This window comes from Oncorhynchus masou, chromosome 28 (assembly GCF_036934945.1).
Source record: "Oncorhynchus masou masou isolate Uvic2021 chromosome 28, UVic_Omas_1.1, whole genome shotgun sequence".
Classification (NCBI taxonomy): Eukaryota; Metazoa; Chordata; class Actinopteri; order Salmoniformes; family Salmonidae; genus Oncorhynchus; species Oncorhynchus masou.
The window spans coordinates 49,145,725-49,172,888 of NC_088239.1; the positions used below are offsets into that span (position 1 = coordinate 49,145,725).

Below are 27,164 nucleotides of genomic sequence, written 5' to 3' on the forward strand. Positions count from 1 at the left end.
AGAAATAAGCTTTGTGCATATGGAACATCCCTGGGATCTTCTGTTTCAGCTCATGAAAATGAGACCAACACTTCGTGTTGTTTATTTTTGTTCATTTAAATAAATCATTGGTGTAGACTAATTTCCAAGTCAATGGATTCTGCCAATAACCTCATTCATCAACTCCAGCACCAAACCAGTATCTACACGTGAACAGAGCTTTTCTATGATCTGTGGTTAAAAAGGATTAGGTCCTTCAATAATGCTTGTCTGACATCACAGGGTAGGATTAAAAGTACATTTTCATAACCTGCAACAACTTTAGACCAAGGGAGGGTATTTCCTCACACACCACATCACCTTGAATCAGTATTTGAAAATAATTGTTTCCCTCAATTTTCACCTAAAATTACAAACCCAAATCGAATTCCCTGTAGCTCAGAACCTGAAGCAAGGATATGCATATTCTTGATAGCATTTGAGAGGAAACACTTAAGTTTGTGGAAATATGAAATGTAGGAGAATAACACACATTGGACCTAGTATAAGAGAAAATAAAAAAAAACATGCATTTTCTATTTGTTGTTCCATTTTTCTAAATGCAAATGCCAGGCGCAATTTAGATTTTGGCCACTATACGACAGCACTGTATTTGCAAAGTTTTAGACTAATCTAATGAACCATTGCATTACTGCTCAAAATGTATCAAGTCCGCCCAAATGTGGCAAATTGGTTAATTGATACATTTAAGTACAAAACTTGAACATACAAATATGATAATATATTTAAGTTTATACTCTCAGTAATGTCATAAATGATGGATAATTAGCTTCCCTACAGAAAATACACCAACCTTGAGTTAGATTGTGTGGGGGGGGGGGGGGGGCAGACACAGCATGGGTTCAAACTGTCGAATCCGGTTCCTACATTTTAATATAGAAATGTATTTTATCAAACAAAACTGTGCCACATTTGATCTCTGGTACCCTCAGGATGACAAATCAGAGCAAGATGACTTGAGTACATTATTTACCTTTAGAGGCGAATGCATCAAACCAGTTGCCGTAATAAAAGTTGTGCACTCTCCTCAAACAACAGCATGGTATTTTTTCACTGTACTAGCTACTGTAAATTGGACAGTGCAGTTGGATTAACAAGAATTTAAGCTTTCTGCCCATATAAGAGCGTATAGCGGGGGGAGGGGCGGCTCGAGATCACGTAGAGGCTAAAATGTTTAAACTTTTGATGTCGTCGAGTATAAATGTTTAACACGTGTTTTTTCTACTTAAAATAAACACCATCCCACTGATTTTCTAGAAATAATGAAAATGAGGTTGAAATGTCATGTGCACTAATCTGAAATGTAATCTTCATAGCACATTGTGGCCTAGCACTTCCATTTTTACATACATCCCTTTGCCCCTCATATGAAAGACAGCTTGATTTTACAATGTCCATACTGATGTGAATAATAGATATCTCTAAGCCAGAATATGATTAGTTCGGCACGTGTCATTTCAGTAAGTAACCCAAATAACCTGTCTCACCTGCAACGTTTTAACAGCATTGCCCTTAATCATGAATCATGTATCCTATCTATTTGGGTCGTATCAAACCCGGAGCCTTTAGATGGATTAAAGCCAACTTTACATGAGGTGTAGGGATTTCATAATACTTATGCAGAAGCATAAAAAGACAGACATTCCATTTTGGTAAGAATGGTTCCATTTAATTTACATTACTCCCGTGCCATGAGTTTCTGCTTCTTCAGCTTCTTCTGAGAAACCTGCAGGACAAAGAAATTGTATTAGGCCACCATACTGATAATACCTTCATGGGGACAGAATGATGTAGACTTAAATGCAAAGGTGTGGTTGCTCAGCCTCATTCGTATTTATTTTCATGGGTAATCCAAAGGTGTCCTAAGAAAGTCATCATTGCAACCATTTCAAACACACTTATGTGAAAGGTCTGATAAGATTTTACGAGTATTGCCAGAAGGATAGTAAACTCTTTCGTTCCAGTCTACAGAGCTCTTGTTCAAGAGTTTATACCTTCGAATCACACTGCTTTTACATGGGAAATATGGGGACGAGTGCACATTTTCAGGAATATAACAAGCAGTCTTCTGCAAAATGTGTTGGCATGCGTACCTTTTTCTTAGTAGCAACTTCCTCCTCTGGTTTGGGAACGATCTGCTCCTTCTCTGTGAGGATCATCTCAATGTGGCAAGGGGAGCTCATGTAGGGGTTGATGCGACCGTGGGCACGGTATGTGCGTCTGCGCATCTTGGGGGCCTTGTTGACCTGGATGTGCTCAATCACCAGGGAGTCTACATCCAGACCCTGTCAGAATAGAGCACAGATTAAACTGGTTAGCAAGTCAAATAATCCACATACATGGCCAGTTGTCTGTGGGACACAGTACTTAACTTTGACACTTGTGGGAATTGGCCTATAAGTATAGAGCTAAATTACAATGTTTCTTACAAAATAAACACGAAAAGTACATGCAAAGTAAAGATTTGAGAATATTTGCATAATATTCTGTCGCCAATTAGATAGGAACCTAGCTTATGAAGTACTTTGAGCTATCCTAACTTGTCCCGAAGCCATTCCTGCATTGTCTTGGCTGTGTGCTTAGGGGATTGTCCTTTACCCCAGTCTGAGTGCTCTGGAGCAGGTTTTCGTCAGGGATCTCTATGCACTTTGCTCCGTTCATCTTGCCCCACAACCCTGACTAGTCTCCCAGTCCTTGCCACTGAAAAACATCCCCACAACATGATGCTGCGACCATGCTTCACCATAGAGATAGAACTGGCCAGGTGATTGAGCAGTGCCTGGTTTCCTCCAGACGTGACGCTTGGCATTCAGGCCAAAGAGATCCATTTTGGTCTGGCCAGTCTACCATAAAGGTTTGATTGTTGGAGTGCTGCAGAAATGGTTGTCCTCCTGGAAGTTCCTCCCATCTCCACAGAGGAACTCTGGAGCTCTGTCAGTGACCATCGGGTTCTTGGTCAGCTCCCTCCCCCCCCGATTGGACAGGTGGCCAGCTCTAGGAAGAGTATCGGTGGTTACAAACTTCTTCCATTTAAGAATGATGTAGGCCACTGTTCTTGGGGACCTCCAATGCTGCAGAAATATTTTGGTACCCTTCCCAAGATCTGTGCCTCGACACAATCCTCAACTGTGGGACCTTGTATAGACAGGTGTGCCTTTCCAAATCATGTCCTATCAACTGAATTTACCACAGGTGGACTCCAATCAAGTTGTAGAAACATTGAGGATGATCAATGGAAACAGGATGCACTCAAGCGCTAAAAACCTGTTTTCGCTTTGTCATTATGGGGTATTATGTGTAGATTCATGAGGGGGGAAAAAAGGTCATCCATTTTAGAATAAGGGTATAACGTAAGAAAATGTGGAAAAGTGAAGGGGCATGAATACTTTCTTAATGCACAGTAGAAAGGAGTCATGAGTGCATTCAGGTGTGTGTGCTGCAGCTAATTTTGTTCTCAATAAACAAGCTAATTCTGTTCAAAGACATGTCATCTTTGTAACTTTACAGCTAATAGTGATAATAAACATTGACACTATATGACATGAGTTTTATGATTTGGACATGTGAAGTGCACATTTGGACATCTGTTTGGCTTGCGACATCAAAGCGGTATTTATTATAATCCCCAACATCTCACCTGTCAAAATACATAGTCATCTTAGTTTACAGCAATTCCCTTGTTCAAGCAAAATTTGCAAAAGTTCCTCAAACAGCGGGAGGGATGGGGCAACTTGTCATTCGTGGTGCTCAAGTTCAGAACGGCCATCAGTCAAAACCCATACAGCGCTGTGGAGCGCAGAGCCAGAACTTTGGCATGTATCGCATGTCACTGTACAGCCACTACGTTCCAATTTAGGGGCGTATCAACACACAAATCTAATTCTTTACACCCATACAAGTGTTGAAAATGGCAAAGCTAGAATCCTTAATTACTAGATCAATTTTAGGATTAATAATATGCACTTATTGATTCGGGAAGAAAATATTTTCTAAATGCCTCATGAGCTTAATTCAACTGCTGTACCCAATCAGAACCCAGAATAAGCTTGTTATGGTCCAATGTTTGAAAAAGTATATTAAACAAATACTAAAGCCTCAAAACATGGTGGAAACCAATGCTTATATCATGATGTCAGTCAATGCATTCAAAGCTCTCGCTTTGAATTTGAGGGTTAACATTTCAGGCCCATCCTGCAGCTTTTGACCAAAACAATCTTCTCGATGAAGGATTCCAGCTTTAAATTATATTGCTCATACAAGCATCACAGTGGCTTAGATGTCCTTTTTCATGGTTAATACAAAGGTGTCCCAAATGGTCATCGTTGCAATCCTGAATTGTGCCCATTTCAGTTTGAACCCCAACAAGCTTGGTAGCATCATACTTTTCACAAATCTCTCCACTACAGGCATGCCACAATAAGAGGCAGGCCCAACAAAAATACCAAAACATTACCTTAAGCTCCGCGTTGCTCTCAGCGTTCTTCAGCATGTGGAGAAGGAACTCTGCACTCTTCTTGGGCCAGCGGCCCTGTGTCCAGTCAAACTGCTTGGCCTGCAGAGGAACAGTTGGGTCAGTCGTGTGCATATAACACTGGGCCAGAATAGGTGCCCTCATTTCTGGTCAACATCAGGGAAAATGTATGTAGACATAAGCGCAAATGTGTGGTTGCTCAGCCTCATTCATATTTATTTTCATGGGTAATCCAAAGGTGTCCTAAGAAAGTCATCATTGCAACCATTTCATACAGACATGCATTAAAACCATAAGTGCAAGGTCTGATAAGCCAGAAAGATTTTAAGTCATTTTGTGCCCCTCTCCAAAGCCCATGTTGAACAAATGTATTATTATTAGTATTTTTTGGGACCCCTTTCATACCTGCTAATCCCAATACTTTACATAGGAAATATAATAAAGCGTAAACATTGTCAGAAGATAACCAACCAAAGTCCCCAATACAGATTTAAATTGAGGCTAGAGTAAATGTAATTGGATTGGCGTTTACCTGGGCACACCTGCTGACACCCCCATTGTAGCGACGGAAAGGAACACACTGGTGCTTGATGGTAACATCCTTCAGGTACTTGGTGGCCTTGCGGATGTGCATGCCTTTGATGGTCTGAGCTGTCTCACGGGTGTTCTGATGGGAAACAAACAAGAAGCATTACTGTAGTAGCTAGCTATATCAATAACAGATTGTTATAAGTGTCTTGATAGGCATGAATGCAAAATTGCTCAGTTATTTGTTAGATATTGTCACATTTGATTCCAAAGGTCTCCAATGTTGTCATCATAGCAAAGCATCATACCTTTCAGCCTGCACACATTTATGACTCCCAATACATATCAACCAACAGCAACTAACTCCAACACGGATACAACTACAGTAGACAACATGTCTGAAGGCAACTTCTCATGTGAATCACAAAAGAGAACACCTTACCTTGAAGTGAACCCGGAGATTAGAGCCCCTCGACTTGCATGCTTCAGAAGAAAATACAGTAATGATCAGTAAGGTCACGAGACAGAGATAACCTTACATGGTGAATTCACCATTTATGTGTGGTTGCTCAGCCTCGTTCATAATTATTTTCATGGGTAATCTAAAGGTGTCCTAAGAAAGTCATCATTACAACCATGGTTAAATCTGATAAGCTAGCTAATTTAGCTAGTTAACTTGCATTAGCGAGCTAATGAATAAATCCAGGGCAACAATCACACCGGTACTCACACTTAGTCGGGTTCTCGGGGTCGAGCGAGTAGCGGACCATTTTCAGAGATCTGCAAAAGATAAACGGGTTGTTAACTAGCTAACTAAAACTAGTCGGAGAACGTGTTAGTGTGTTGCTTGACTGAGAAACAAGTCAAGACACCTTGGAGGATGCGCTACGTGTTAGTTGATAGCTAGCAAACATTAAACCAGCCCAAGACATCGAGCAAATCACATACGATTACATCACTGGGACTATGTATTTCATCAAGACTCATTCGTAGGGCCGGGGACGACATCATGGTCATGGTTTCGTTAGCAATGCTAAAAGTGGCTAGGGGCCAAGCATATCACAAATATGACTTTTGGTGAAAATAGCCACCGATACACGCTTAGACGCCGGCGTTTCTAAGTAGTGGTTTAAATACATGTAAATTGAACGTTTAAGAGTCGGGATGCCATAGATATTAAAGCGATTACATGGATTCTCGGCCGCAGATGTGGATCAGCTCACTTACTTTCTAAGGCCGCGGAAGGGAAGAGGTAGAAAGAAGCATTCTGGGAGTGGAAATCGTAAATGTCGTCTCGCGAGATATTCAGAGATCTTTGAAAGAGAGTAGGTGTTCTTCTTTGGTGTAATTTCTGACAGGCATTTATTCCAATAGAAAGAGTTTACCGCCACCTTTTGTATTACAAATATATTGCATTCTCATTTTGAACAAGCACTGTGAAACGTTTATGAACTAGATGCATTGGCGGACATTTGTCAGAAGAGGTCTCACATCATCAAGGGGCCTCATGATCTGGGTATCAAAAAAATAAAAATTTAAATAAGGGTCACGGGGCCTGTCTGAAGGTAAACCAATACCGGGCTGAAAAATGAATGGAATTGAATAGTTTCAACTGTTCTGTCTGCGGCTATAGAACCCTGACCTGTTCACTGGGCGTGCTAACTGTCCCAGACCTGCTGTTTTCAACTCTCTGGAGACAGCAGGAGCTGTAGAGATACTCTTAATGATCAGCTATGAAAAGCCAACTGACATTTACTCCTGAGGTGCTGACTTGCTGCACCCTCGACAACCCCTGTGATTATTATTATTTGACCATGCTGGTCATTTATGAACATTTGAACATCTTGGCCATGTTCTGTTATAATCTCCACCCGGCACAGCCAGAAGAGGACTGGCTACCCCTCATAGCCTGGTTCGTCTCTAGGTTTCTTCCTAGGGTTTGGCCTTTCTAGGGAGTTTTTCCTAGCCACCATACTACATTGTTTGGGGTTTTAGGCTGGGTTTCTGTACAGCACTTTGAGATATCGTCCCTCCGACTGTGGCTCAGTCGGTAGAGCATGGCGCTTGCAACGCCAAGCGTCGTGGGTTCGATTCCTGCTGGTGCCACCCATATGTAAAAGTAGTGGCCCCAGCCGACTTGTAAGTCGCTTTGGACAAAAGCGTCTGCTAAATGGGATATATTATATCAGCTGATGTAAGAAGGGCTATAAAAAATAAATTTGATTTCATTTGATTTGAATAGGGAATTTCCACGTAAAAAGTTATCAAATCAAATCAAATGTTATTGGTCACATACACATGGTTAGCAGATGTTAATGCAAGTGTAGCGAAATGCTTGTGCTTCTAGTTCCGACCATGCAGTAATATCTAACAAGTAATCAAACAATTTCACAACCACTACCTTTTACACACAAGTGTAAAGGAATGAATAAGAATATGTAAATATAAATATATGGATGAGCGATGGCCGAACAGCGTAGGCAAGATGCAGTAGATGGTATAGATTACAGTATATACATACACTGGTGCGGCAGGGTAGCCTAGTGGTTAGAGCGTTAGCCTAGTGGTTAGAGCGTTGGACTAGTAGCCGGAAGGTTGCAAGTTCAAAATCCTGAGCTGACAAGGTACTAAGGGGAAAGGCCAAATGTTTCATAATATATATATTTTTTTATATCTACAGGTATTGCAAAATTATCCTTGGTATGAAAATCTTAAAACAATTCCATATGTTACATGCCATGTTGTGTTGCTACCATGTTGTTGCCATGTGTTGCTGCCATGCTATGTTGTTGTCTTAGGTCTCTCTTTATGTAATATTGTGTTGTCTCTTGTCGTGTTTTGTCCTATAGTTTTATTGAATTTATTAAAAAAATTAATCCCAGACCCCGCCCCCGCAGGAGGCCTTTTGCCTTTTAGTAGGCCGTCATTGTAAACAAGAATTTGTTTTTAACTGACTTGCCTAGTTAAATAAAGGTAAAATAAGATCAAATAAAATAGTAGAAAACCCAGACCTTGTCCCTTAGACTCTAGGGGGATACAATAGCATTTCTTTAGTAAAAAGACAGGTGCTGCTGATAATACTGCCATTGTCATCGAGGCAGAGGACATATATGTGTAGCCCATGTACGTGATGCTATCTGGCCCAAAAAATGTAATGCCATGTCATACTCTTTCTGGCCAGACAGCTTCAGATACATGGGCTACATACTGTATAGTAAGACAGAGGGGCGCTGCTACACTCACTCGGATGCTTTCTCCAGTGAGATAGTTTCAGCCGCTTGCGAATTGAAGGAAAGTTGGCAAGTGCACAATGCACAGTGCACTGTTCGGATGCTGAAATTATTTTGGATGAACGTGCAAGGGTAACTTACTTTTTTAAGTGATTTGATTGACAATCAGATTAAAACATCATGACTGGTTCTGTTCATGGCACATTAAAAGGTAATAGATTATTATAGTTAAATTACGTCTTTACTTTCAATCCTCTGCCTGAGTCCTCCAAATCACTAAGTCGCCCCTTGACTAGATGGGCTCAAAGAGCAGGAAAATTATGTTCTCTGATTATTTGAAGTACAGTACCACCATCAACAGAAACATATTATTGTCTCCCACGATTAAATCGGGGAGGGGACTGTGCATCTGTCTCCGTCTGTTAGTGCGTTTGTATACTAGTCACACATGATATCTCAGACTGCACTGGCCAGATTTTGACGAAACTTGGGTGAATGATGGGTCTTGCCATAGAGATCCAGCATTTACTAAAATACACTGATTGGCCAGATGGTGGTACTATAACAAGATATTTAAAATGATTTGAAAGGTCACGCCCCTCACCCCGTTTGACCTAAAGTCAATACATAGCCCCCTCTCCTCACAAGGAACAAATTTGCCTCAGTGAGCCATAAGGTCCGCCATGGTGGATTTCTATTTTGTAAAAAACACTTTAACGCTACTCTTCTGGCACCAAATAATCGATCTGCACTAAACTTGATTATGTGGCATCTATGGACAAAGATCTCTCAATGCAATATTTTACAGACGAGTACCTAAAACAACATATTGACCAATAAACATTCCAGTTGGCGTGGTCTGGCACATAAATGCAGATAAATCAGTCTAGGATATTCGTATTGTCAAAAAAATTGGTACGCATCTTGTAAACACTGTCAAGACTCAGTACATGAAAGAACATTAATATCGACCACACAGTGGCGCTATAATGGGCACATGTTAATATCGCTTGATCTGTTTGACTCAGAATGCTGAAATTTGGCACACATTCTCAGGGATACAAGTCTAGCTATCCCATGTGATATATCAAACACCACTGGCCCGATTTTGATGACACTTGGGTGAATGATGCGTCTTGCCAAGGGGATCCATCACTTAGACAATTACACTGATTGGCCCAAGGGGGGTGCTGCATCATTCGTGGGGGGACGACAGATTTACTGTTGCCTTTAAAAATATATATTTTGGTTTCTGTTTTTCAGTCAAAGCAGTTCAGGACCCCTGTCTAAATCAATATAAGCATAAAGGCCTGATGGGACCAATAGTCTAGTATTTTGATGGGATCATATACTGTAAGTAATTCAATGATTAACCCCCACGATGAAATTGGGGAGGTAACTGTGCATCTGTCTCTGTTCTTTAGTACGTTTGTATGTTAGTCACATGTGATATCTCAGACAGCACTAGCTGGATTTTGACGAAACTTGGGTGAATGATGCATCTTGTCATAGAGATCTGGCATTTACTAAATTCCACTGATTGGAACATGGTGGGGGCTATAAGGTGGGAGGCTGCATCATTCGTGGGGGACAACATGCCCTGTTTTTCATAAACCACACATTTCTCTAACTACCTTTATATGTATTTAATATAAGCTCATGTTCTTGTACTGGAGGTTTTTTTGCAGTGGTGTAAAGTACTTAAGTAAAAATACTTCAAAGTACTATTTTAGTAGTTTTTGGGGGTATCTGTACTTTACTTTACTATTTATATTTTTGAGAACTTTTACTTTTAATCCACTACATTCCTAAAGAAAATAATGTACTTTTTACTCCATGCATTTTCCCTGACACTCAAAAGTACTTGTTACATTTTGTCACACCCTGACCATAGTTTGCTTTGTATGTTTCTATGTTTTGTTTGGTCAGGGTGTGATATGAGTGGGCATTCTATGTTACATGTCTAGTTTGTCTAGTTCTATGTTTGGCCTGATATGGTTCTCAATCAGAGGCAGGTGTTAGTCATTGTCTCTGATTGGGAACCATATTTAGGGAGCCTGTTTGGTGTTGGCTTTTGTGGGTGATTGTCCTTGTTTCTGTCTCTGTGTGACTTTGCACCAGTATAGGTTGTGTCGGTTTTCACGGTACGTTTTTGTATTGATTCGTGTTTCCATTGTTTTATTAAACATGAATCTCAAGAGCCACGCCGCATTTTGGTCCGACTCTCCTTCACCTAAAGAAAGCCGTTACACATTTTGAATGCTGAGGTTCCTGAGTGGTGCAGTGGTCTAAGGCACTACATCCCACTGCAAGAGGCGCCACTACAGTTCCTGGTTCAAATCCAAGCTGTATCACATCTGGCTGTGATTGGGAGTCCCATAGGGTGGTGCACAATTGGCTCAGCATTGTTTGAGTTTGGCCAGGGTAGGCCGTCATTGTAAATAAGAATTTGTTCTTAACTGACTTGCCTAATTAAATAAAGGTTAAAATAAAAATGCTTAGCAGGAAAATGGTACAATTCATGAACTTATCAAGAGAACATGCCTCTGATCTGGTGGACTTGCTTAATACAAGTGCTTCATGATGTTGGAGTGTGCCCCTGGATTTCTGTTAAACTAGAACATTGTGCTGTCTGGTTTGCTTAATTTAAGGAATTTGAAATTTAGACTTACTAGTAGTATTTTACTGGGTGACTTCTACTCAAGTAATTTTCTATTAAAGAATCTTTACTTTTACTCAAGTATGATAATTGGGCACCTTTTCCACCACTGAGTTTTTGGGACCTCTCATCTCCACCTCAAATGATTAGGTGTGCTGCTGAGATCTGTTTTATCACTAGAGGGGCAAATCATTCAATTTCTTGTAGGAGTGTCTGATTTTGTGGTGCTGCTACCTTGGCAAATAGTCAACATTGGACTAACTGTGACATAAGTAACTGATATACAAGAGCTCCTTTTAATCAGAAAGTGCTGTGAACTAGTCAAATTCAGATTATAAAATAATGGTCTATGCAGCATGTTATATTTTCCCCCTTGATTCTAGACTGTCTCGATCACCTATATGATTTCAGTGCATATGTTGTGTGGAATACCTCACCTTAGCAGCACAATATCCTGTATCTCACCCCCTCTTCTCTTGTTGCCCTGGCTCGAACATTATTGATCTCTGACCTGATCAGTCTGCAGTGGAGGTGCCCCCTCTAAGTAGATCTAATCTAGATTATAGATTAGGAGGTTCAAAAATGGCAGGTCATCTTTTTTTTTACTCTAGTCAAATCTAATCGGTGTAATATCCTTGCGTTCTGGCCTGGAACGTGACCTCAGCTATTTAAACTGGGAGTATGTAGTTGGCGGAGATGAGTGGTCATTCAATATAATATATGCCATTTAGTAGATGCTCTTATTCAAAGCGACGTAGTTGTGCTCATATACACTTAAATATTGGGTCCTCAACCCACTATCACGGCGTTGCAACTAAGCGCCCATGCTCTACTGCTAGAGCAGTTTTACTAAGAGAGAGCATACAGAGACTACACTCCTGACTTTAATCAAACGTGATATACAGTGCTGGGAGACAGTTTGCTGCCATCAGTCATAACTCTATGTAAAGTAATTGAAACACAGCGACCAATAAAGTATCTTTCCCATAAAGATGTATAATCAGTATTAGTGTGCAGAGAAAGACATGAAAAAGACAACGTGGTCATATTTAAACCAGTAGTTGGTTTATTTTGTATTTGGTGCTTTTTACATTGTGCTGTGAGACAGTTTGACCTGCTACTTATAAAAGTGTGCGTAGCCTACACTCTCACAATGGCTAAGTGAGGCCATGCACAACGTTGCACTGCAAATTATGTTGAAAGAGGGTGGTGACAACTTAAGTCAATATACAAAAATAAAGATATTATATACAAAAGTTATAAACTTTTTTTCTTGCATGTTTTAAACATATTGCAGTATCTCCCCCATACCAGTGAAGACCATCTTGAAATAAATTCCTCTATTCCAACACGACCAAAGAAGGTGCTGTGAAGACTTCAGACTCAATACCTACAGACATCTTTTTCTGTTTCCTTTAGAGAACATGATCATCTTTTATTTACATACAATGATCCTTTTTGAACGAGTCTAAAGTGAAACTGAGTACTTTTCTTGCTAAAGCTGAAATGGCAAATCACAAATACATCACACCATAGTCAGGATATGCCACAAAGAAACAAGTACAGCTGAAGTGGGATTTCCTTGGCATAAACACAGTCCACTGACTTCACATATGTCCTTCCAGCATTTACTTCATATGATACATCTGCCCCTTTGCAAGCTAAAGCAAAGGTTAAGGTCCGTACATGGGTAACGTGTGTTGTGTTCTTTAAGAGTAGGTGGTGTTCATGTGTTTGGCTATACAAGGCTGTATTTGGTTTACAGACATAGAAACAGACAGGCAGATAGACCCCCACAACTGTCAGTCATAGATTGATATAGTAGGAGGTTCAGTCAGTTCTCTTTTCTATGTTCTTCAAATCACAGCCTTTACACGTGGACACATGGAAAATGAGCATTAAACATGAGCGTTACGGGAAATTAGAATGGGGTAGCAGTCCAGCCAAGAGGTTTCCAACTTTTCATCACGCCACTAAGTCGTAAAGAAAGAAATCCGTCCAAGTCTTTGCCCACTCATCTCTCGATTGTTTAATTGATAGTTGATACGGTGGATTTCCTGTGTTTCGTCTTGGTTAGGTTATAGGCAGAGGTTTGTCATAGATCTGGAGGGCAGCGTGGAGTAAGAGAGTTGGAAAATACACTGCTTGCTGATGGGTCTTAAAAACGACCAAGGTGAAGGTTTGCTTTCAGCCAAAGTCCTGTAATATGGCCTTTGTCATCATAGCGAGGCAGTGAAAGAACAGTTGGATAACCTGCAAATAAAAAAACACAAAGAATATAACATACTCTTACTTTTATACTTTGTCATTTGTAGTACAGCTTCACTATCATCAATTTTATCAGGTATATTCAATTACAGGTTAGATGTCGATCCATTTACACAGTATATAGAAGCTTCTAAGCATCGAACCCTCTAGTTACCAACCTATGACCCTTTCTGGAAGATACTTACAGTTATCAGCTCTACTGCATCCAGCTGACGGTGCATATCTCTGTGACCTTGCATGGCTGTGTGTCCAGTCTGGCTGCTGCCTGGGTGGGTTGAGGGGATTCAGAGGGAGAGCTGGGTTGTGGGGTTCAGACTCAGGTGTGCAGCAGGTGTTGGCTAGAGAGTCGGGCGTGAGGGTACAGTCAGACAGGACAGTAGAGGCCAGGCCGCGTGGCTCATTTGAGACAGGGGCTGACCACAGTGGGCGTAGGTGGGTAAACCAGCGCCACGTCAACCCGCTCCAAACCATTCTTTGGGCAGATTATCTCAGTCAGCCCCTCAGGGCGCGGCTGGCTTAGAAGCTCACCTAAGAAAGAGCAAGACAGGGGGAGAGTTAGTTTAAAAATAATACTCAAATTATCCAACCGACAGAGATTATTTATCCAATGATATCAGGATATAGTGGATTTTGTACAGGATCCAAAATCAATATTTTGCCAAGATTTGAGCTGTAACAAAATAGTTCTCTATTTGTCCACTAGATGGCAATTTCACTGCATTACCACTGATTGCCAGAGCCTGCTACAGAGAAAAATAACTGCATGTTCATTTCCCTAGAGACCTCTGTGGAGTGGAGGGCTCCAACAGGCTTTGTTTAATAGCTGCAGATCCCCTCATATTCAAAGGGTGTGTCCTCGTCAGCAAAATCACAAGGTACTGGCAGTTTGTTGGGGAATGTATTTTAGTGAGAGAAAGAACTTGTGCGTGGATGCCTGCGTGTGTTTGAATATGTGCGTGCATGTGAACGCGCATGGGTGTTTTTCACCACATGTTCTGTAACCAAGGCCATTTCCTGACTATCAGCACAGAACAGGCTGTACGTCACATGTTATGGCCTTCTAATTATGGGGAAAACAAAAACGCCCCATTTGCCTCACTAACAGGCCATCTGCAGGCCTTTTAACCACTGTGTTGTGTGATCGCGAATGTCCAGAAAAACATGCCTGAACTTCATTCTCTATCCAGGATAGTCGATTTACTCGTCATCTTCTAGAAAACTAAACCTTAATTATTGCCCTTAAAGCCTTAGTTGGTTTGAGTGGAGGGATCTATGCAGAACATTTTTGAAAGACCTCTTCTTTCCGTTTTCAGACACAATAGCAGGAAAGAGCAGGTGCAGCACGAACAGAATCAGAAAGGCAGCTAAAAAGGTAAAAACAAACATCCCAAGTCTCCTTCATTCTCTGCTGCATCCTTAATGGTTCTAAAAGAGGTCCTGTGTGGCACAGCCAGGGTTCCTCCAAACACTGTCAGCCAGTTCGCAACTGACAGGGCATGTTGGGATGCTGTGCGTAGGTCTGTTTGTGATGATGGCGGGGTATCGGTCCGATTGAGGCAGGCAGAAACAATGAGTTGTTAAATCATCCGTCACGGAATAAGATTACGGTCATCCTGCCTGGCTGGCTGCCTCTGACAGTAATGCAGTGCAGCACGAGACTACACCCATCAGACAGTGAGTGGGTTTAGTACATGCTCGGTCTGTACACAGACAGCATTACCACGCACTGCTACTATAGCCAACTGGATAATGTACTCACATAGTGCTTGAAAGTCCATGAGACAAACAGTGGTTAAATCCCATCAGTAATACTATGTCACTACATTCTCTATCATTAATGGTTTTATTATAAAATCTCTGTTGTGTGATATAAAGGCAACCCCTATCAATATGTTAGGGTGTGGGGGGGGGGGGGGGTGTTGCATGCTACTTTGACAGAATAATTTATACTCACTGACGTGTACCATGCTCAGAGCTCACATGATTTGAATGGTTTAGCTGTAAGAATGGATTAGGCCCGATGATCCTTTTCCTTGGTTAAATAATGATGCACCCCTCTTGTTTGTCTTTGTTAGACTGCCTCAATAGCTCACTAATATTATACTGCCCCATCACCGGCAGGTTCTGATCTGGGCTTATCTGCTACAGAAAAAGATTGACCTGGTTTTACTATCTGCACCTCATATCGTCATGACCTGCTGGATCAACACTTTTCAGCTCCAGTACGGTCTCCGAGGCTGTGTCTGTGTGACCATGACTGTCACCATGCTGTAAAACTAAAACCTCCATAGCAACCCTATCCAAAAGGCAATGTTTTTTTTTGTTACCAAGGATATGGCAAAAATATATAGTTTGTTACCATGGTTGATATTTGCTCTGGTCTTGGTATGTCTGATCATTTCAAGCACTGTTCATTTCTCAGCGTGTCTTAGTACTGAAACAATTTAGTTCACACAGATTTTCTTCCCTACACTCAACACAATGTATAGGATTCATCTCAATGCCTGTTCTTCCCTCTGGGTGTGTAAGGCAGTAGCCTATCTAATAGCCTGTCCTTAGCAGCACTTAACCCATTGATTTTCTCTTCACATCAGGACAAAGCAGGGGGTCCAACTAGCATGCTGGAGTCGTTCAGCACCGGAAACAGACAGACTGGAATAAAAAGGTTAAAGACGTGGTATTTTTTGTCCTGGTTAAAAAGGTGTGATTTATACAGTATTGTGCTTGTAGTGCTGCTGTTCACTGCAATACAGTCGGAATGCATAACATCACAGTGTTGCTATATACAGGACGTCCTGACATGTGATGTATTAGTGGTTCATTCCTGAGAATGTTGCCGGCACCAGATCTCTCTGTGTGGAAACAGTGGGGAGTCTGTTACAGGAAGCATACGTGCTGAATCACACAGCCAGTTAGTCATCTCTGCCGCTCCCCTCATCTGGGTCAGAGAGTCAGACAGAGGACAGTAAAGAAACGCTCACTCCAGTCTCACCTCCTTCACTGCTCACTGGATGTAGGCTAGTCATACAGTGTGCAGATGGACAGAGGACTCGGTTGGCCCTGACATCAAGGACTAGGAATGTGCTATTCACCTCCACTCCCCCCTCCTCACAATTGCATCAGCAAGCAGGTAGGATAATGAGCATGTACATTCCTGTGCTGCTGCCCTGCTCTGCTAGGCTTGATCTTCTGCCAGGCTGTCCATTTCTGCTCTTTTTCTCTCCACTGAACTCTAACACCATAAAAGGAAAACTGCTATTTATCCAGGCTTGCTAGAAGAAAAGAAAAAATATATATTTATATATTTTCCTGTTTCCAAGAATGTCCCAGTAGGATGCTGGATGTGTTTGGAAAAACACAGGAGGAGTCTAGCTGAGAATGTCCACGTCTGGTCTTTTCACAATGGACTCGTTTCCACTTCCCCTTTTTTCCCAGCTTTGGGCATCATTGGAAAGAGAGGGAGAGGGGCGAAGAGGGGTTGGCGGGGTCGTAGAAGGGGGTTCATTTCAAAGAAGGCTATTGACAATGATCGATAACAACACACACTCAGAGGGATGGAGGAGGGGCATATGAACACATGAAAGGGCCTGGTTTCGGCGGGGGTCGGACTCAATTACTTTCTCGTTCATACATCTTTCTCTGTACACAATGTTCCTGTAGGAAGATCAAATGGGCCACTTGTAGTCAGCCCCCCATCCGCCGCAAAGGGAATGACCCTCAGCATCCAATCAAGAGTGATTTTACAGGCCTTGTCCCTCCTCCAGTCTGTCACCACATCAACATTTCCCCAAGTTTCAATCATCGTCTTCTTACACACTAATTTCCTCTTACTCTTCAGGTGACATCATTCATTATACAACAAAAAGGAGGGGTTCCTCCCTCTTTCCACATCTCCCACGCTCCATACTGGTAGGTGAGAACTCACACTGGGGTTTGAGGAGATCGATAAAAAGCCAGAGTTCTTCACAGCTGTTCTAACAGAAACAAAGGCAACGCCACCGAGAAGAGGCGACTTTCCCTGGCGGACTGAGTAACAGCCAATGCCGTGACAAAGCTTGCAGTGTGCCCAGGTCAGGCCTAAAGCAAACAGGGCGGGCAGCTAGCTGCCTTCTGCCCAGTATCCACACTCACCCTCAGGGGGTCGGTAGAAAACCGGAAGCACCCAGTTCAGGGGGAAAGGAGAATAGAGGTGAAGCCTGAAAACCCGATGCATACGGGTTCTGACGACCCCGGCTCAGGCATTTCTTTTACGCCTGCTACATTAGGTTACTCCATATTAATGAAGGCTAAAGAGGAGAATTCCTCTTCCCTCATTGGCCTATTCAAAGCTAACACAACCGCCATGGAATAAATACCAAACAGAAGAACACACACAGGACAAACACTGCGAGCATGTCATAGCCATATTCATAATCACCTTTAGGGGTAAACAGGGCAGAGGGGGGATTGGACAAAGCACAAAAGATCATATTTGTTTTCAATACTAGAAATCAGCTTAGGTCACAGAAAACGGATTTTAGACACCATTTCCACAGTTTAATCCCCAACCCCAAGGATGATGGTCCTCGTGATAGCATCTACACATGTCCCAGCCCCACCCGTCTACTGCAGCATTACATTATTATGCTCTTGGAGCATATCCACACAAAGGGTAACAGAACAACACTACCAACCTATCAGCCTACAGCCTGCCACTGACCGCCCCTTTCACAAAACAACATGAGATTCAAGTGGATTGAAACAGTGAGGAAGCACCAGCCTCTCTGAGGCAGGGAGACAAAGGAGGGCAGTGGCTGTTTTCAAGCTTACACCCCTGCAGCTTTAGTCCTGTTGGTGCGGGGGTGGGGGGGCTGTGTGGACACAATGGCACTACAACTGGGAGGGGCTGTGTGTGAGAGTTCCTGGAACCCCCGCCGCTGTATCCACACTCACCATCATTAGCATGCACACACACCAGAGGAGGATTTCCAACAGCTCCCGTGCTCTAATTAGTCACACGGGACTGACTGCAGTTCTGTTGACACAGCCAGAATAATCGGACAGGGAATCGACCTACACACTGAATTCGCCACGTCACGTGTAACTTAAAAAACATATGGTTTATCTGAGAAAGGCGCCGGAGGAGATGGCTGCTATTTTACGCTCCCCTAACCAATTGTGATTGTTTTTTCACGTTATTTGTAACTTATTTTGTACATAATGTTTCTGCCACCGTCTCTTATAACCGAAAAGAGCTTCTAGACATAAGGACTGCGATTACTCATCCCATACTGGAATATATATATATATTTTCCTTCAACGAGTCTGACACGAAGGATTTACTCCAGACACCTGAAAAGGCCTTCATCCCCATCATTCACAGGAGAAAGACACGGAGATATCAGGGTCTGGGTTCCGGAAGGATCCGATGGCGAGAGGGTAATCTGCCTTTACCATCAATCCTATTAGTCAACATGAATAACATACAGCTGAATACGACATGAATAACATACATAACATACAGCTGTCGGGTTGTACACTGTTTCGGCAGGATTGAAAAGCCGCCTCTGGTATGACAAAGGGGTGGCAGTCTATGCATATTTGTAAACAACAGCTGGTGCATGAAATTTAAGGAAGTCTCGAGGTCTCGAGGTTTCGCCTGAGGTAGAGTATCTCATGATAAGCTGTAGACCACACTATTTACCAAGACGTTTTCATTATATTCTTCGTAGCTGTCTATTTAACACCACAAACCGATGCTGGCACTAAGACCGCACTCATTGAGCTGTATAAAGCCATAAGCAAACAAGAAAAAGCTCATCCAGGGGGGGTGATCCTAGAGGCTGGGGACTTTAATGCAGGGAAACTTAAATCCGTTTTGCCTAATTTCTACCAGCATGTTACATGTGCAACAAGTCGGGAAAAACACCTTTACTCCACACACAGAGACATGTACAAAGCTCTCTCTCGCCCTCATTTGTAAAATCGGACCATAATTCTATCCTCCCAATTCCTGCTTACAAGCAAAAACTAAAAGGAGGAAGCACCAGTGACTAGATCAATAAAAAAATGGTCAGATGAAGCAGATGCTAAGCTACAGGACTGTTTTGTTAGCACAGACTGGAATATGTTACGGGATTCTCCTGATGGCAATGAGGAGTACACTCTACCAGTCATTGGCTTCAACAATAAGGGCATCGATGACGTCGTTCCCACAGTGACTGTACGTACATACTTCAATCAGAAGCCACGGATTACAGGCAACATCCACACTGAACTAAAAGGAAGAGCTGCCGCTTTAAAGGAGCGGGACTCTAAGAGGAGCGGGAAACTAAGGGAGCGGGAAACTTAAGAAATCCCGCTATGCCCTCCGAAAAACCATCCAACAGGCAAAGCGTCAATACAGGACTAAGATTGAATTGTACTACACTGGCGCCGGTGCTCGTCGGATGTGGAAGGGCTTGCAAACTATTACAGACTACAAAGGGAAGCACAGCCGCGAGCTGCCCAGTGACACGAGCCTACCAGAGGAGCTAAATTACTTCTACGCTCGCGTCAAGGCAAGTAACACAAACATGCATGAAAGCATCAGCTGTTCCAGACAACTGTGTAATCATGCTCTCCGTAGCCGGTGTGAATAAGACCTTTAAAACAGGTCAACATTCACAAGGCCGCAGTGCCAGATGGATTACCAGAATGAGTACTCCGAGCATGCGCTCACCTACTACTGGCAAATATCTTCACTGACAATTTCAACCTCTCCCTGTCCGAGTCTGTAATACCAACATGTTTCAAGCAGACCACCATAGTCCCTGTGCCCAAGAACACGAAGGTAACCTGCCTAAATGACTACAGACCCACAGCACTCACATCTGTAGTCATGAAGTGCTTTGAAAGGCTTGTCATGGCTCATATCAACACCATTATCCCAGAAACCCTAGATCCACTCCAATTTGCATACCGCTGCAACAGATCCACAGTTAACGCAAACTCGATTGCACTCCACACTGCCCTTTCCCACCTGGACAAAAGGAACACCTATGTGAGAATGCTATTAGTTGCTTAGCGTTCAACACCATAGTGCCCTCAAAGCTCATCACTAAGCTAAGGACCCTGGGACTAAACACCTCCCCCTGCAACTGGATCCTGGACTTCCTGACGGGCCGCCCCCAGGTGGTAAGGGTAGGTAACACAACCGACACGCTGATCCTCAACACCGGGGCCCCTCAGGGGTCTGTGCTGTCCCCTCCTGTACTCCTTGTTCACTCATGACTTCATGGCCAGGCAGGACTCCAACACCATCATTAAGTTTGCAGGTGACACAACAGTGGTACCACAGTCTAGGTCCAAAAGGCTACTTGACAACTTCTACCCTCAAGCCATGACTCCTGAACATCTAATCAAATGTCTACACAGACTATTTGCATTGCCCCCTCCATTTACACTGCTGCTACTCTGTTATTATCTATGCATAGTCACTTTAATAACTCTACCTACATGTACTGTACATATTACCTTAATAACCTCGACTAACCAGGGTAATTGATTTTATATGATTTTACAGAAATGAGTCAGACCTCCCAACACAATAACTGATGTGTTGTAAACCTACTGTATTTGAACTACAACCCACAAACACAAAGCTGAGATAATGGCAGAGCTACTACTGTAATGTTTGTGTTGTAATAATATCCTATTATAACTATCCAGTCCTGACATACCATTACGTTTTCACCAGCGTATCCAAGCAGAAACATGCTTCTGTCAAACTTTTTACAGTCAAATTTGGGTCAAGTATTTCCAGCTCTCCAGGTATGTACCTTAAGTGTTCATGGGACAAAAACAACTGTACCGTATGTGTGACTGGAATATAGTTGCTCAAACTATTTTCTATTTTCTGTCTAAATTCAGCTCACAGTTAGCCAACACTGATCATGAGGAGAGACATATTTTCAGAGGCAATCCCCACCAGGCCTAAATAATTGTGGTATTTTCAGTGTGATTTATCATGACAGAAGACGAGCCTCTCAACAACCTCAAATTAGTTCAGAAGATTTCCTTTCTTCAGCTGGAGTGTCCTCTGTCCTACAGTTCAACTGGCACACAAAGAGTTGAAGTGGGAAGTTTACATTCACTGAGGTTGAAGTCATTAAAACTGGTTTTTCAGCCACTCCACAAATTTCTTGATAACAAACTATAGTTTTGGCAAGTCTGTTAGGACATCTACTTTGTGCATGACAACAAATTTTTCCAACAATTGTTTACCGATTATTTCACTTAATTTACTGTATCACAATTCCAGTGGGTCAGAAGTTTACATACACTAAGTTGACTGTACCTTTAAACAGATTGGAACATTCCAGAAAATTATGTCATGGCTTTAAGCTTCTGTTAGGCTAATTGACATAATTTGAGTCAATTGGAGGTATACCTGTGGATGTATTTCAAGGCCTACCTTCAAACTCAGTGCCTCTTTGCTTGACATCAGGGGAAAATGAAAAGAAAATCAGCCAAGAAGTTGTAGACCTCCACAAGTCTGGTTCATCCTTGGGAGCAATTTCCAAACGCCTGAAGGTACCATGTTCATTTGTACAAACTGTAGTACGCAAGTATAAACACCATGGGACCACGCAGCCGTCATACCACTCAGGAAGGAGACGCGTTCTGTCTCCTTGAGATGAACGCACTTTAGTGTGAAAAGTGCAAATCAATCCCAGAACAACAGCAAAGGACCTTGTGAAGATGCTGGAGGTAACAGGTACAAAAGTATCAATACCCACAGTAAAATGAGTCCTATATCGACATGCCCTGAAAGGCCGCTCAGCAAGGAAGAGGCCACTGCTCTAAAACCGCCATAAAAAAAGCCAGACTACGGTTTGCAACTGCACATGGGAACAAAGATCGTACTTTTTGGAGAAATGTCCTTTAGTCTGATGAAACAAAAATAGTACTGTTTGGCCATAATGACCATCGTTATGTTTGGAGGAAAAATGGAGAGGCTTGCAAGCCGAATAACAACATCCCAACCGTGAAGCACGGGGGGTGGCAGCATCACGTTGTGGGGGTGCTTTGCTGCAGGAGGGACTGGTGCACTTCACAAAATAGATGGCTTCACGGGGAAGGAAAATATTGTGGACATATTGCAGCAACATCTCAAGACATCAGTCAGGAAGTTCAAGTTTGGTCACAAATGGCTCTTCCATTGACCCCAAGCATACTTCCAAAGTTGTGGCAAAATGGCTTAAGGACAACAAAGTCAAGGTATTGGAGTGGCCATCAAAAAGGTTACCTTCGTGTTCTGACCTCAATCCCATAGAAAATGTGTGGCCAGAACTGAAAAAGTGTGTGCGAGCAAGGAGGCCTACAAACCTGACACAGTTACACCAGCTTTGTCAGGAGGAATGGGCCACAATTCACCCAATTTATTGTGGGAAGCTTGTGGAAGGCTACTTGAAACATTTGACCCAAGTGAAACAATTTAAAGGCAATGCTACCAAATACTGATTGAGTGTATGTAAACGTCTGACCCACTGGGAATGTGATGAAAGATAAAAGCTGAAATAAATAACTCTACTATCATTCTGACATTTCACATTCTTAAAGTAAAGTGGTGATCCTAACTAACCTAAGACAGGGAATTTTACTAGGATTAAATGCCAGGAATTGTGAAAAACTAAGTTTAAATGTATTTGGCTAAGGTGTATGTAAAACTTCCGACTTCAACTATATGTCCCTCATCAGCAGCCTACCATTTGACCCCTCACAGAGAACAGTGACGGAAATCTACACTTGCACAGGGAAAGAGAGCTCAGGTTGCCTGTACATAGTCCAATCAGTTCAGGTTCCTCCTGAGTAAAGACAGTGTGGCTCGTACAGTCAGGAACTCATGATGTTTGGATGAGTACTGGCATACTCTGACCTTTTGAGTTTCTAGTAAACAGATCAGACATCTTGGACAGTAGACACAGCGCTCCGGTTGCCACCTGTGCAGCGTCAGACCAAGCGGTAGTGCCCAGGGCAGGCAGAGAGAGAGCAGTGAGTCAGTGGTAGACATAGAGCAGCTGCCCTGAGTTCAGATCCAGAGGCCAACAGCTCAGTCAGAGGATTAGCACCACAGTGTGTTAAAACAACAGTCAGGCCAAGCACGTCACATGAAGCAGCTGGTCATGATCAACAAACATGGCCAGAGACAACTCACTCTGTCTCACTGACTGACATATAGCAGTGCTAAATATACCCAAACACACACACACACACAAAATTAGGTTTTCCATGACACCCAAACACACACAGAGTCTAGCAGCCGTCTGGTGGTCAGATGCGTTTGAGTTAGGGCTGGGTGCGAATGAGATTTCCACATAGGTAGCTGTCTGCTCTGCCCAGTCTGTGCTGTGCAGGTGAGAAGGCCCAGGATGAGGCCCAAACAGAACGCCATTTAAAATGTCCCAATGAAAACCACATTCTTTCCACTTTAACACACATTTTGATCACCAGGGTCAGTCATTACCTTACACGTACTGCATAACAAGGGTTTTAAATCACTTAACGTTCTGTTGTTACTAGCCTATGTCTGTGACGTCTGGTGTGGAGCATAAACTTTGGTCTTGGTAGCCTCGGCCAAGACCTAACTCAGTCTCCACAACAACAACAAAAAGCCTGCAATTTGATTGGCTTTGAGTGTTGAAGTGGCTTTCCTTGGCCAGCAAATGTAAGTGTTCCAGTTTCAGTTGCTGCATCAATTTGGACCACCACCTCGATGAGATCATCATTTGTCTGATGAGGTAACTGACTGTTTATGAACAATGCACATTGCCAGAACGTGGGGGGAGGATAATTACACATCAGAGTTTGCAGCTTGGCATTCTAGTCTAGTTCTAACAAACTCCATAAATCCAAAAGGAGGGAAATATTGACCAAATCATAAAATAGTTGCTCCTATCAGTTATTTAAAGCACTGCAATCTGCTATAGAACAAGATGTGGGGTAAATCAAACACTAGACACAAATGTAGAAACACTTTGCTGACTAGTCTGATAAGAGTCAGGGTTACACAGACAGATTGGAGACATGACTATCTCCCTCTATCTTAGAGGCAGCTTAACAAAGAGACGGGAAGATATCGTGACCAGTCTCTCAAATGCGTTAAATTAGACTAATCCCTTTTGAACAGCGAGTGGCTCCTGACACGGACAGGCCCACAGCCTGAGGAATGTGTGCCCTACTTCTCTGCCAGAGGAGATGGCACAAAAATAACCCATTCTGGCCATTCCACAGTGGGTTGCCTTGGAGACTGAGTTGGGCCTGCCTGGCAAACAGCAAGTAGGCCAGACGAGAATCTGGCGGTGTCAAAGGCAGCCTTCTGGGGTCCTTTAGGATGAAGAGGTGAAGACGGGAGAACCAGCCAGCAGCACTTGTGTGTTTAAGATGGCTGTGGTTAAAGTGGAGCTTAATCCTGGCAGGCAGAGAAGAGATTTTAATCACGCCGGCATTATCCTGCACATGAACACATCTGCACTAAAGAGAGAGGAGGCAGTAACATAAGAGCCTGTCTGCACGATCATAGCCAGAGGAGCAGCATAGTGCAGACAGGCTCCCATTATGGCCAGGGGAGAAGCATAGTGCAGACAGGCTCCCATCATGGCCAGGGTAGCAGCATGGTGCAGACAGGCTCCCATCATGGCCAGGGTAGCAGCATGGTGCAGACAGGCTCCCATCATGGCCAGGGTAGCAGCATGGTGCAGACAGGCTCCCATCATGGCCAGGGTAGCAGCATGGTGCAGACAGGCTCCCATCATGGCCAGGGTAGCAGCATAGTGCAGACAGGCTTCCATCATGGCCAGGGTAGCAGCATAGTGCAGACAGGCTCCCATCATGGCCAGGGTAGCAGCATAGTGCAGACAGGCTCCCATCATGGCCAGGGTAGCAGCATAGTGCAGACAGGCTCCCATCATAGCCAGGGTAGCAGCATAGTGCAGACAGGCTACCATCATAGCCAGGGTAGCAGCATAGTGCCAGGGTAGCAGCATAGTGCAGACAGGCTCCCATCATGGCCAGGGTAGCAGCATAGTGCAGACAGGCTCCCATCATAGCCAGGGTAGCAGCATAGTGCAGACAGGCTACCATCATAGCCAGGGTAGCAGCATAGTGCAGACAGGCTACCATCATAGCCAGGGTAGCAGCATGGTGCAGACAGGCTCCCATCATGGCCAGGGTAGCAGCATGGTGCAGACAGGCTTCCATCGTGGCCAGGGGAGCAGCATAGTGCAGACAGGTTTCCATCATGGCCAGGGGAGCAGCATAGTGCAGACAGGCTCCCATCATGGCCAGGGTAGCAGCATGGTGCAGACAGGCTCCCATCATGGCCAGGGTAGCAGCATGGTGCAGACAGGCTCCCATCATGGCCAGGGTAGCAGCATAGTGCAGACAGGCTCCCATCATGGCCAGGGTAGCAGCATAGTGCAGACAGGCTCCCATCATGGCCAGGGTAGCAGCATAGTGCAGACAGGCTTCCATCATGGCCAGGGTAGCAGCATAGTGTAGACAGGCTCCCATCATAGCCAGGGTAGCAGCATAGTGTAGACAGGCTCCCATCATAGCCAGGGTAGCAGCATAGTGCAGACAGGCTTCCATCATGGCCAGGGTAGCAGCATAGTGCAGACAGGCTCCCATCATAGCCAGGGTAGCAGCATAGTGTAGACAGGCTCCCATCATAGCCAGGGTAGCAGCATAGTGCAGACAGGCTCCCATCATAGCCAGGGTAGCAGCATAGTGCAGACAGGCTACCATCATAGCCAGGGTAGCAGCATGGTGCAGACAGGCTCCCATCATGGCCAGGGTAGCAGCATGGTGCAGACAGGCTTCCATCATGGCCAGGGGAGCAGCATAGTGCAGACAGGTTTCCATCATGGCCAGGGGAGCAGCATAGTGCAGACAGGCTCCCATCATGGCCAGGGTAGCAGCATGGTGCAGACAGGCTCCCATCATGGCCAGGGTAGCAGCATGGTGCAGACAGGCTCCCATCATGGCCAGGGTAGCAGCATGGTGCAGACAGGCTCCCATCATGGCCAGGGTAGCAGCATGGTGCAGACAGGCTCCCATCATGGCCAGGGTAGCAGCATAGTGCAGACACGCTCCCATCATGGCCAGGGTAGCAGCATAGTGCAGACAGGCTTCCATCATGGCCAGGGTAGCAGCATAGTGTAGACAGGCTCCCATCATAGCCAGGGTAGCAGCATAGTGCAGACAGGCTTCCATCATAGCCAGGGTAGCAGCATAGTGTAGACAGGCTCCCATCATAGCCAGGGTAGCAGCATAGTGCAGACAGGCTCCCATCATGGCCAGGGTAGCAGCATAGTGCAGACAGGCTTCCATCATGGCCAGGGTAGCAGCATAGTGTAGACAGGCTCCCATCATAGCCAGGGTAGCAGCATAGTGCAGACAGGCTTCCATCATAGCCAGGGTAGAAGCATAGTGTAGACAGGCTCCCATCATAGCCAGGGTAGCAGCATAGTGCAGACAGGCTACCATCATAGCCAGGGTAGCAGCATAGTGCAGACAGGCTACCATCATAGCCAGGGTAGCAGTATAGTGCAGACAGGCTACCATCATAGCCAGGGTAGCAGTATAGTGCAGACAGGCTACCATCATAGCCAGGGTATCAGCATAGTGCAGACAGGCTACCATCATAGCCAGGGTATCAGCATAGTGCAGACAGGCTCTTATAACCAGGGCAGGATATGGAATAACTACTAGCAGACCATTATATTCTCCCCTGTATATTGTGCGCACAGAGACAGCTGCTGCTCATCTGTTCGGACAGTGGTGTGTGCATGCCCGAGCGAACGTGTGTGTGTACGTGCTGCAGGGACAGATGTTAACATCTGGTGCATAATGAGATGATCACCCTGATGCAGCACAGCAGTCAAAAACAGCCCCAGCCCCACTGCCCTCCTCTTCCTTTGACAGTGAAGCTGTCCAATCACATTATCAG

At 43.9% G+C, this 27,164-nt stretch overlaps 2 protein-coding genes and 4 non-coding genes across 7 annotated transcripts in view; all 6 read right to left on the reverse strand.

Moving 5' to 3' along the window:
• Positions 1-1,686: 1,686 nt before the first annotated feature.
• Positions 1,687-6,321, reverse strand: LOC135517778 (large ribosomal subunit protein uL22-like). Of its 2 annotated transcripts, none has more exons than XM_064942373.1 (7): positions 6,266-6,321; positions 5,769-5,818; positions 5,481-5,521; positions 5,043-5,177; positions 4,493-4,591; positions 2,133-2,324; positions 1,687-1,765 (listed from the first exon to the last, which is right to left on the reverse strand). In XM_064942373.1, the coding sequence occupies exons 2-7, from the start codon at positions 5,806-5,808 to the stop codon at positions 1,718-1,720; spliced, it is 555 nt and encodes a 184-aa protein (XP_064798445.1). In that variant the 5' UTR covers positions 5,809-5,818; positions 6,266-6,321; the 3' UTR covers positions 1,687-1,717. The 2 variants fall into 2 exon arrangements, with proteins under 2 accessions (XP_064798445.1, XP_064798446.1); XM_064942374.1 differs by lacking the exon at positions 6,266-6,321 and adding an exon at positions 6,228-6,246.
• Positions 1,853-1,922, reverse strand: LOC135518678 (small nucleolar RNA SNORD58). Its single transcript, XR_010452215.1, has one exon. It is a non-coding gene; the product is annotated as a small nucleolar RNA SNORD58 (small nucleolar RNA).
• On the reverse strand, positions 4,307-4,367 carry LOC135518680 (small nucleolar RNA SNORD58). The gene has a single exon (XR_010452217.1). It is a non-coding gene; the product is annotated as a small nucleolar RNA SNORD58 (small nucleolar RNA).
• Positions 4,705-4,774, reverse strand: LOC135518677 (small nucleolar RNA SNORD58). Its single transcript, XR_010452214.1, has one exon. It is a non-coding gene; the product is annotated as a small nucleolar RNA SNORD58 (small nucleolar RNA).
• Positions 5,603-5,672, reverse strand: LOC135518679 (small nucleolar RNA SNORD58). Its single transcript, XR_010452216.1, has one exon. It is a non-coding gene; the product is annotated as a small nucleolar RNA SNORD58 (small nucleolar RNA).
• Positions 6,322-11,970: 5,649 nt separating the features above from the next.
• LOC135517779 (malignant fibrous histiocytoma-amplified sequence 1 homolog) overlaps positions 11,971-27,164 on the reverse strand; it is a 29,931-nt gene continuing 14,737 nt past the window's right edge. Inside the window, exons 2-3 of the mRNA XM_064942375.1 lie at positions 13,381-13,723; positions 11,971-13,180 (exon numbers count right to left, since the gene is read on the reverse strand). Coding sequence (XP_064798447.1) covers positions 13,593-13,723 — 131 coding nt within the window. The 3' untranslated portion in view covers positions 11,971-13,180; positions 13,381-13,592. The remainder of the gene's footprint in view (positions 13,181-13,380; positions 13,724-27,164) is intronic.